Source organism: Lissotriton vulgaris, chromosome 11, assembly GCF_964263255.1.
Source record: "Lissotriton vulgaris chromosome 11, aLisVul1.2, whole genome shotgun sequence".
Classification (NCBI taxonomy): Eukaryota; Metazoa; Chordata; class Amphibia; order Caudata; family Salamandridae; genus Lissotriton; species Lissotriton vulgaris.
Window position 1 is genome coordinate 1,027,550,948 of NC_141699.1, and position 11,745 is coordinate 1,027,562,692.

Below are 11,745 nucleotides of genomic sequence, written 5' to 3' on the forward strand. Positions count from 1 at the left end.
TCCCTAAAATTGCATTGAATCCTATACCCCTCCGACCTACCCATATCAAAGGTCACACGTTAGACCAGATCTGGTCCCTGAACTGTTCTGTGGAGTCCCTCTCAATCTCGCCTTGCACATGGTCTGACCACCACCTGATCTCATTTGCCCTCCCCATTCACCCTCCGACCAAGCCCCCTCGCCCCAAAAACATCTGGGTTCGTGCTTGGGGACGAGTTGATCCGGAAGACCTATCTTCCCTACTCACCACTTCCCTCCCTTCCCTGCAAGGCCTATCCTCCCTCTCCCAGGTCAAGGCCATTGAACAGTGGCTCTCCTCAGGCTGCGATTCTGTTGCCCCTCTAAAACTAATTACCTCTAAGCGAGAGAAGGATGCCAACGGGTGGTTCAACGAAGAGCTCAAGGCCACCAAACTAGCGGTGCGGGCTTGGAGGAGAAATTATTGCCCCTCTCTACGATTATAGTTTATCAACACCTTGACCCAATACAAATAAAGACATCTTGGAGGCTAAAACCACCTACTTCTCCTCCAAAATCCTCGCAGCAGAAAACCAGTCGAAGGAAATCTTTGCGATCGTTCACAACTTGGCGTTTTCAGATAGAACAACTCTAAAGCCTGCCCTGTCCAAAGAACTCTGCCACTCCCTCAATAACTATTTCCTTCAGAAAATAGCTACCATCAAAGCCAACATCCCCCCCCCCCCCCCCTTCCCCCACTTTTGTTGACCCCCAGTGTCCCCCTCCTAAGGGAGAACTCACCACCCTCCCCCCTCTAACTAAGGAATCTCTGACTTCCTTAGTACCCCTTGTCAAATCTGGCTCTCCACTAGACCCCTGTCCTGCCCATATTCTCCGCCACATCTTTATCACCTGTCCAGACCCCCCCCCCTTCACCTCCTCAATAGCTCCCTTTCTCAAGGCGTAGTACCGAACCCCCTAAAATCTGCGGTAATTGTACCCATCCTGAAAAAGCCGGGCGCGGACCCCTCAATCCCTGCCAACTTCTGACCCATCTCCCTCCTGCCATTCCTGGCAAAGGTGCTCGAGCGCCAGGTCACCTGCGCTCTGAGCTCCTTTGTGGAGAAGCATGGAGCTCTTGCCCCCCATCAGGCCGGGTTCCCGCACACACTATGGAGTCCGTAGTCATCTCGGTCCTGGACAACCTCAGGGAGGGTATGGATACCAACCAGCCCCAGGCCTTGGTGCTCCTCGATCTCTCAGCCGCTTTTGACACGGTGGATCATACCATCTTGCTTTCCCGTGTCAAGGCGGCGGAGATCGGGGGCACCGCTCTGGTCTGGCTATCCTCCTTCCTGAGCGACCGCACCCAGGCTGTCCGCCTGGGTGACTTTACTGCGGCCGTTTGGAAAGTTCAGTGCGGGGTCCCCCAAGGCTCTTCCCTTTCCCCTCTTTTGTTTAATCTTTATATTGCCCCTCTTATCTTTTCTCTGCAACAAATGGAGGTCGCCGTATTCAATTATGCGGATGACCTCCAGCTTGTTTTCAATCTGTCTTCTTCCCCTTCTTCTGTTCTAAATTTCCAATCTATCATGCTCCATATCCGGGACTGGATGAACCACAACCACTTGAAGCTCAACCCAGACAAGACCGAGCTGGTGTTGACGGGTGGTTCATCCAGCCCCTGGTCCTCTTTATTCTGGCCCCCCTCTCTTGGCCCTCCACCTACCCCCTCTACCTCAGTCAAAACACTAGGCATAAAACTTAATTCTCAACTCACTCTTCACTCCCAGGTTAGCTCTGTGGTTTCTTCTTCCTTCTTATCACTGCGTACCATATGCAGGGTGTCCCGTTTTTTTTTCCTTTACTGCCCTCAAACTGATCATCTTGGCCATGGTGGTTTCCCGCCTGGATTACGGCAACGCCCTATATGCAGGTATTCCTGCATATAGCTTACGGCATCTGCAACAGATCCAAAACCATGCGGCCCGCCTGGTCTTTAAACTCCCGAAATTCCACCACTCCACCCCCCTCTTGAAATCTTTACATTGGCTCCCTGTTCGTGCCCGGGTCCAGTTTAAGCTCGCCTCCATCACCTTTCAGGCTCGACTGGGCTCGGCACTGGCGTTCATCTCATCTGAGATCACCCCTTACGTTCCCACCAGGGAACTTCGCTCATCCACCCAGTCCCTTCTCACCATCCCACGTTACCGGAGAAAGAAATGGGGAGGCTTGAAATTTGCGACCCTTGCCCCGCTCCTCTGGAACTCTCTCCCCCTTGAACTCCGAACCCTCACTCTGTACCCGCAATTTCGGAAACACCTCAAGGCTCATCTGTTCACGAAGTCCTTCAATTAACCCTCCTGCAGTTTGCCCTTGTTTTCTGGCCCCGGTCCTTTGTTAGTTGTAGCGCCAAGAAACCGCTGGTGTATGTGCGCTTTAAAAATAATTTTAAACTTAAACTCAATTGGCCTCTCTGGCCCCATGTCAGCCCCTGGTAAATGGTACCACAGGTACCCAGGGCACTGTGACCAGAGAAGGTTTCTTAGGGCCGCAGCACTTATTGTGCCACCCTTAGAGGTCCTATACCCTGACACACACACTGCCTTTGCAAGCATTGTGTCTTGGTGCAGAACAAAATGAAGAGTCGACATTCCTGGTCTCTGAAGAAGGGACTTAAGGTCCCGAAATGCAATGTCAACTTTAACCATTGTATTGTTGTTTCCGGTTTACAATCGTATTTGAGTATCAGCTGTTATGATACAACTATTGCTTAAGTGATTAAGTCGATCATCAACCTGAATATTTCACGTTGCAAATGAAAATAGATGGAAAGTCTACTTGAACACTTTTTTGTTTACTTCACATATGAAAATTGTTAATTGGTTGTGAATACACTTTGTAAAGACGGTATAACATTGAATTGTTGTGTAAACAGCTTTTCAGGCTCTTGCACTTGATTCATCTTACACACCCCTGTGTGCTATGCCCACAACCACTGCCTTGGCATAGATCAGTCACCCCTCTAGCAGGGTGCATTATGCTGGTGGGAGGGTACAGGGCAAGAAGGAGCCCTGTACCCCTACAGTGCCCAAGTCCGTTCTTGGGCATTGTAAGTGCAGTGCTGCCATTAAAGAGTATATGGTGCTGAGTTAGTCATCCTGAACACCACAACACCATAATGGCTCCACTAGGAAGTTTTGTATCCAACTTCCCAGCACATTAAACCCACACGGATGCCAGTGTGGGGTTTAATGTAAAATGCACAACAGAGGGATTCTTAGAGATGCCTCCTGAAACTCGACCAACTTCTAGTGACCTGACTGAGTGGCTGCTTAGGCTGCCGCCAACAGACATTTTCGGTACCCCTGGGTCGAGAGCCTGCTGCTCTCTGGGTCCTGAAACGAGGTGCCGAGCCCCCAGGATGGGCAGGGTTCACGAAGGGGAAGCTTCAAAGGCATGCTGCCTTTATGAGCCTCCCCAGACCATTTGCTTCCAGCAACTGGCCCCCACTGGTTCTACATCCCCCACGTTGGGCGGGAGAGCCAGCGGGAAAAACAAGTGAGGGAAAGGGGTGTGCCCACCTCTGCCAACTCCACCCCTCTGTTGAGGGAGGCGAGGTGAAGCACAACTGAGTCCCCGCCATCTTGAGGATGGGGAGGACACCACCAACCAGGGACAGGTTCCTGCCCCCCTCCCACTGGAGGGTGGCACAATAGGGTGTGTACCCACCCCAGGGAAGGGACTCTGGTCCCTGCCCTTTACCTACCTGCAACTCCCCTAAATCTAGTATTTAGGGGGCACCCTGAACCTTGCTTCCTCAGATCCAGCCTGACATCAAGAAAAGGACCGAACAGCCGTGCAGCCAGCTAACAAGAGGAAGACACCCACTGACTTGGCCCCAGCCCTACTGGCCTGTCTCCCCTCAAACCTGCTCCTGCAAAATCCTGGTGTCCTGCAGCCAGCAACCTCCGAAACCCTGGAGGACCTGCCTGCCTTCGGAACAGAGTAAAGCTGGTGTACCGGACAATGCCCCAAAACACCCAAAATCAGTTCCTAAGGACAATTCTTCGAAGCCAAGCAAGTCTGGAGTCCGAAGAACATTTTCCCCCAGATCCAAAACAGACTACTATATTTATCCACCCAAAGACTGGTCCTATAGTCACCAAGCTACCTGCCAAGAGGAAACCAGAACATTTACCCCAAATTCCAGTTCCTCCAAAGAAAATTCATATAGCTACTAACACTTCTCTTCCACCTTCACCTTCACCACCTGTTAACCCTAGCATACTAATTTCACCACCACACTCTCCAGATTTACAGGATCGTGATGATTCACAGGGACATGTAGATTTAGATGAAGATGTAATGCCTCCTCAGGTGGTCGGTGTGGGATCAGAGCTTTTAAATTTCATTTTCTTTGGACTCTAAAGTGTTGGTTGTGGCACTAAAATCCCAGACATCCAAAGTAAAACCGTACAATCACTTGAAAATGTTAACATTGCGATACAAATGTATCACCCAAGTCGTTTTGTCTTCACTGCTATTACAGACTGGAGAGCTACTCAAATGAAAGCCTATTCTGACTTTTCTTTATTTAAAAAATAAATGCAAGCATTAAAGCAGAATACATTCTGTGTATCTGTAAAAATCGATTTAATAATAAAGGTATTTATGCTTAACATCCCTTCCATTTTTCTTCTAGGTTGCATATCTTATCCAACAAAATGTAATTCCACCCTTCTGCAACTTACTAACTGTAAAAGATGCTCAGGTCATACAAGTAGTGTTGGATGGACTAAGTAACATATTAAAAATGGCTGATGATGAAGCAGAAACAATAGCCAATCTCATAGAAGAGTGTGGAGGTAAGACTTTACGTTACTGCTTATGCACCAAGTTTTCTTTAAATTTGAGTACTGATCTGTGCATACATTTCTATTAATTCAGCTGTTTTGACACTATTTTTAAACCGAATCTGAAGTATTTCCTGTCTTATGATTCTCTATCTGGGCCATTTTACATACTCGTCTTTCCTTTTTAGGTCTCGCCTGGCGACGCATTGCGAAAGCGCGGTCGCCAGCGAGATCTATTGTCACCGTCTTGCCTTGGAAGGGTGACAGGAGATGGGCACGCGCAGGGCGATAGGAGCTTGTGAATGTGCCCGTGAACACGCACGTTAAGACAAGCAATGTGTATATCTCAAGTCTCACTTCCGTCCTCAGCAGCCTCTTGCTCTTTCATTTTTTTTTTTTATACGCATGTACGCTCCAAGCCGAGAAAGCTGTAAGCTTTGCACATACTGCATGCCCCACTTACCGGCTCTTGTGGGGACGCTGCAGCAACATGCAGGTCTCCGTTTTGCTCACAGGAGCCCTGCCTGAAATCTTGCTTTGGCCGCACCATGCAGCATTTACAAAGGCGGGTTGGGCTCCTGCTGGACTTCGTGTACTATTTTTTTTGCCTTGGGCGCTCTGGCAGCCCCCTCCCTGGGCAGCACGAGCCTTGCTGCAGTTATTAGAGTCCGGCTAATGGGCACGAGCCGCAGGACACGCGAAAGTTACAGGTACCGCACATGCGCGGGCAGCCCTCGCCCTCCCGGGTCTCCTCCCCAGCCCGGATGTGGAGCGACTTTCTGTTTTGCTTGTTATCCTTTTAGTTAGTTCTGTTGGAGTAGACATGGACATACAATGGACTGCTCATTTGTGTCTTAACTAGGATTGCACTATTTTGTGCTCTCCTTACCAAATAAGGATTGGATTTGTAGTTGTTGTACTGTGCAATAAATTACCGAATCTTTGTACACAGGTGTACCAGTGTGGTGGGCATCGCCGCACTACGTTATTCTCTCCGCATTTTGCTGTTAATTTCTCGACTTTTCCAGAGTGCAGTGTTTTTTACTACAGGCATGTAACGTAGCACGCGACGGATACCGATGTTGACTGAGATTTTCATGCGCTAGAGCATAAGATTGACATTATCAAACTAATGTGTCCCCGAGTCTCGTAGGATAGTTTGTTTTGCTATGCGCAAGGTTAATACAACTACTGTAGAGTGCTTTGAGCTCATGTGTATGTCACTCGTGTGTATTATTATTCTTGTTTGAAATGTGTCTGGTTCATTTACGGTCTTCTCTTTCTTCTTCGAAGTACTCTTTTTCACTAGAATTTCGGTTTCTTGTACTACATACACGTGTGTGTGTGTGTGTGTGTGTGTGTACTGAGAAGTACATGGCTCGGTCGATGCTGGAGATCCCTTGACATCTTATTTTGAACCTATACAGGACTTTTATCTGTTTTCTTACCCTGGTGCGTGGACATGGGTTAACACTGGGTTTCACTATGGGACTTTCCCAAGTTTGACAGTGGCGCTGCTTTGCTTCTTTTCAATGCCATTGAACCTATACAGGCCTTTTATCTGTTTTCTTGCCCAGGCTGCAGTGCATAATTCATTAAGTATTTTGGTTTTATGTGATGAGTTATGTTAGCGTAATATGACCAGGACGTATTTGTAATATGTCCTGGAAGGTTGGTGAAGCATGTGATCAGCAGAGTTAATACCCTCTTGTGTAACCGTTTGTGCTACCTTGTGCTTGGCGCTAAAATGTTACGACCTCAGATGGAAATGGCATTTTAGTAGCTGATATTGAGAGCATGAACCACGGGTTGGCCCTGTTGGGATTATTGCTCTCATCTGGTCCTGCAGGTTTCCCATCAGCGACTTTAGGCTTGTCTCAATGTGTTAAGAGTGTTTACAATCTCACTGCGTTGAGTGATTGCTTCTCACTGCTCTGGTCAGTGTAGATTTGTTTTGCCCACTTAGCTACCAGCCCTGTGCAAATAAAGAACATTTGAAGTCTCTTCCTGTAAGTACTACACCACACTGATATTGCAATGCAATAGGTTGTGCAAGTGCGAGAGTTTGAGCTATTGGCATTGTAAATGACCATACCTTTTATTTATGTATTGATTTTGAAAGGCTAAATAAAAGGCATTGTCATTTACAATGCCAGTAGCTTAAACTCTCACAAATGCGAGATCTGTTGCATTGCAAATGCTTGTTGTGGTCTTGCTCTTACCTTTAGAATCCATGTTTGGATTACTGACTGGGATCTTGGAAGGATAATTGGGTCTTCTTGACTCCATGTGGTAGCCGGGCTTAACTAGTTCACTGAAGGTGGTATTGCAGACTCTGAACCGTTGACTTGCCAGTTTACCTCAAAATAGTTTGTCCAGTCTAGATGTTCAAAAATAAACAAAGAATTGCCCAGGTCTCCAACCCTAATCATATCATGTATATTAAGGAACGTGCCTTTTAAGGCTCTACACCGTAGTTTTCAGACACTGTCTGCTTCTATTGTCGTTTGAGCACAGCCTCTTCCATTGTCTAGTTATTAGATCATGTTTTCCTTGGTGCTTGGGTGGACCGAAGTTTGGGGGGGTGGGGGGGTGGGGGGGGGGGGCTGGGGTGTCTAGTGTGTGTGTGTGTGTGTAGGAAGCTGGCTCTGTATATAGTTATACCCTTCACAGTCTGGAAATTCCCCCAGAAGTGTACAGGGCTCAATGTAAACCCAAAGTACTCTCTGGTAGTGTGGGCGAGCAGCCTTAGGCCTAACACAGAGGTGAGTCTAAGACATTTATAGCACACACATGGACCAATAAGGGACAAACGACTCAAAAAGGAGATCCACACAATTCTAGAAAATAGGCTTTGTTTGAGTTTTATTGTCAGACCAAAATCGGCGCAAAAAGAGGAGTACTTTATTCAGGAGCAATACTTTAGTCTTTTAAAAGTAGACAATGCATTGCATTTTTCAAACAGTTAAATGTTATCCTATGGAGGAAAAGAGCAATGTGGTTTTACAGGTAAGTACCTAACTTACAGTTCCAGTCTTCAGGGGTTAAGGCCAGGAGAGGGCAAGGTTCATGTAAGCACAAAGTCTGCTTCACCAGCGGCACAGGGGCGGCTGGGTGCTGATGTCTAATCTGGTAATAGGCCCAATGTGTTTCAATGGAGACTGAGTGCTTGGAGCCACACAGCTTGCAGGTAGGTAAATTGGTTGCAGGGGCCAAGCTTTGGGTATAAGAGCAAGCACAGGGGGCACAAAGCAGCACCAGACCTGTACCACCTGAGTCGGCTGCGTGAAGGGTGCAAACACAGCATCTGGCTCTCAATGTTCTTCAGTGGAGAAACTTGGTTGGACAAATAGGCTGCAGGCGTCGCACCGAAAGCTGCACGAGGGAGACCAGTGACAGCAGAGGTAGGTTGTGGGTCATGGGTGCATCGTCTGTACAGCTCAGCAAGGAGCGGGTCGGGTGGTGTGGGAAGAGACTCTGGATTGATTCTACAGGTGACGAAGTAGAGTCAAGGACAAGTCAGCCAATGCCAGACTTGATGCCAAGATTACAGGGGAACCTGTTCTGGAGTGGTGGCCCACCTGGACAAAGGCTGGAGGCTTTTGGTTCAGAGTGGGCAGCACTTGCGGACTCAAGAGTCCTTAGTGTAGGTTTCTTGGGGACCCATCCACTATCCTCGAGTCTCTGGTCTTTGTTGAAGGGCAGACAGTCTTCCTCTGGAAGTCTGACCCCAGGACAAGCGTCTTCTTTTGCAGAGTTAATATAACTCCCAAAGGTAGCTGTGATATGGCTTTCAGCGCCCACAATGTGATATCCAACTTCTCAGCACATAAAACCCACACTGATGCCAGTGTGGTTTTTAATGAAAAACGCACACTGAGGGCATCTTGGAGATACACCCTAAAAACTAACCTACCTTTAGTGTCCAGGCTGCTTTCAGCTGTAACCACCAGACTGGATTCTGGACTCCTGGGTTGAGAGCCTGCTGCTCTCTGGGGCCTGAAACAATGCACATCCTGGGACGAAGTGCCAAGCCTTCCTCCCCGCTTCCCACAGTGTGGGCAGGGTTCATGGAGGGGAAGCTTCAACGGCTTGCCGGCTTTGCGAGCTTCCCCAGGCCACTTGCTGCTCTCAGCAACTGGTCCCCACAGGTTCTGCCCCCAGCAACTGGGCCCCACTGGTTCTGCCCCACACTTTGGGCAGGAAAAACAAATGAAGAGATATGTGCCCACCTTTGCCAACTCCACCCCTCCGGTGCGGGAGGCGAGGTGAAACACAATTCAGTCTCTGCCATCTTGTAGATGGGGAGGACCCAGCCAACCAGGGACAGGTTCATGCCCCCCCCCCCCCCCCCCCCCCCTTGGAGGGTTTAATAGGGGGTGTACCCACCTCAGGAAAGGAACCCATTGGTCCCTACCTTTTACCTACCTGTAATGCCCCTATATCTATTATTTAGGGGCACCCCTGAACCTTGCTTCCTATACAAGAAGAAAGTACAAGAAGGACCGAACCGCTATGTAGAAGCCAACAAGTCACCCACTGACTTGGCCCTAGCCCTACTGGCCTGTCTCCCCCTCAAACCTGATCCTGCTCCCGGTGTGTCCTGCAGCCAGCCACCTCAAACCCCGGAGGACTTGCCTTCCTTCAACCGCAAAGACTTGGTTTCCTGTGAACACCTGTTTGTCTACAACTTCTGATGGATACATCTGCCAGTGGATTCCTCACATTGTGAATATCCCCCTGTGTCAGCAACGTTCGGAAAATTCTTTTGTAGCACGCCAGCGTGGACGACGTCGTAGGAGCACGGCATCACGCGCGACTCAGACTGAGGCACTGACTCCTTATTAGGCCTACGTCTGCGTGATGACATCCGTTCCCTTTTTTCCGCGTCGTCGAAACTAACTGTTTTGAGGGATCTTCTGTTGTGTTGGTAGTAACTTTATTACTATTGAGAGAGTTCTGTATTCTTTCGGTCTCACGGTCTTCTGTTGTGATGTCGTCGAAGAAGACTGGGTTTAAACCGTGTGGTGCATGTGGAAAGATGATGTCCATCACAGACCCGCATGAGGACTGTCTATGGTGCCTGGGTTCGGATCACGACGTCCAGGGTTGTCGATCCTGTTTGAAGATGAATCCGAAGGCTCTTCGTGAACGTGATGCGAAACTCCTTGTTGCTAAATTAAAGGGTAAGGAAGCCAGGAAGAGTTCGAGATCGAGACGCCCGAAGTCAAGGTCTAGGTCCCGGTCGAGGTCTGCTTTGATGTTGGGACATGTTTCCAGATCATCAAAGAAAAAGCATGAGAGAAGGAAGCATAGTTCAAGGCACCATTTGGGGAAAAGGATCCGATTCGAAAACGAAGTCTGATTCAAAGTCTTCTTCTAGAAGGCATCGTAAAGACATGGTATCTCTCTCTCTTGATCTGAATCCTGAAGGTGATGCCTTGCCTTTGGAGTCGCAGGAGCATTCACCGGCTCCGGTGTCGAATCAGTCTCCAGATCCTTCTCAGTCTCCTGAACATGAGGAGGAAGAGGTTCATGTTCCTCAGGACTCGATGACTCCGGTACACCAACCCGAGGAACAAGAGTCCATTCTGGTGCAGCCTCCTCAGGAGCAGCTGGTGGGTTCGTATCCTCCTTTTCTGGATCCAGAACAGGATCCTTTGCATTTTTTAAAAGCAATGTATGGTGTTTATGCGAGAGCCATGTACCCCTCTAGAGCACCAGCTGGTCCCATGGGTCTGTTGGCATACAATTTGGGGGTTCCCTAAGCTTATGCTTCGGCGCCGTTTCTGCCAGCTCTGGCTCCACCTTTGCATCTCTCGGCGCCGCCGAAGTCATCGACTGTTTACGGCTACACCGGCTCCGGACCGACCTCTAGATCCAGCTTCATGTTCGGTGCCGGCTCCAGCTGCATGTTCGGCGCCGGCTCCAGCTGCATGTTCGGCGCCGGCTCCAGCTGCATGTTCGGCGCCGGCTCCAGCTGCATGTTCGGCGCCGGCTCCAGCTGCATGTTCGGCGCCGGCTCCAGCTGCATGTTCGGCGCCGGCTCCAGCTGCATGTTCGGCGCCTTTGGAGTTGATACCGGATCCGACGACGTCGATTCGAAGAGAGGACGAGGCGTGAAGCACAGCACCTTTTGGAGGAGCAGAGTTATAGGGCAGCTGAAATTGAAGGTGAGCTTCAAGAACAGGAGGATTATTTCGATTATCTGAGAGACGCAAGTTGTCTAGAACCGTCTCTTGATTGGGAGTTAGCCACGGTGTCTGATGCTCCTTCTAAAGATGTGGCTCCCTACCATGTGGTAATTAGAAAAACTGCAGATCTGCTGGAGTTGACATTGTCATCTGCTGAGTAGAAGTCAAACATTTTGCCTGAAGTCCTCCATCTGTGGTTGAGCCTATACTTCCATTTACTAATGCCTTAACTGATCCCATCCTGGAGGTATGGAGTAGGCCTCTTACGGCTCCTGCAGTTTCTAAGGCTGTTGTAAGGCGATCTATAGTGGCTCCTCGTGACCCTGACTTTTTGTCTATTCATCCCTTACCAGAGTTTAGTAGTACAAGCTGCCTGCTCTAAAAAAAAATCTGCAGGTGCTTTTCCCCAGGTACCTGGTGATAAGGATTCTAAAAAGCAGGACCAATCTGCAAAAAAAGTATTCATCTGGCAGCATGGCCCTAAAATCTACAAATGCCATTTGTTTACTGGGTCGTTATATCCATGCCTTGATGGATACTGTTCAACAGTTATCTCATAAGCTTCCCGAGGAGGACAGGAACATTTTTAATGAAGAGGTGTCTGACATGCAGGCTGCTGCTCGGCAGGTCATACAAAGCGGTATGGACACAGCGGATTCAGTGGCTAGAGTCATGGGATCTTCGATTGCCACTAGAAGAGCTGCCTCGCTGAAGACTTAAGAGTTCTCTACAGATGT

At 49.0% G+C, this 11,745-nt stretch overlaps 1 protein-coding gene across 1 annotated transcript in view; it reads left to right on the top strand.

Annotated features, from left to right (window-relative positions):
• Positions 1–7,083, top strand: part of LOC147683961 (importin subunit alpha-3) — a 94,743-nt gene extending 87,660 nt beyond the window's left edge. Inside the window, exons 15-16 of the mRNA XM_086942583.1 lie at positions 4,664–4,826; positions 7,043–7,083. Of these exons, the coding sequence (XP_086798709.1) occupies positions 4,664–4,826; positions 7,043–7,083 (204 nt within the window). The remainder of the gene's footprint in view (positions 1–4,663; positions 4,827–7,042) is intronic.
• The last annotated feature ends 4,662 nt before the right edge of the window (positions 7,084–11,745 follow it).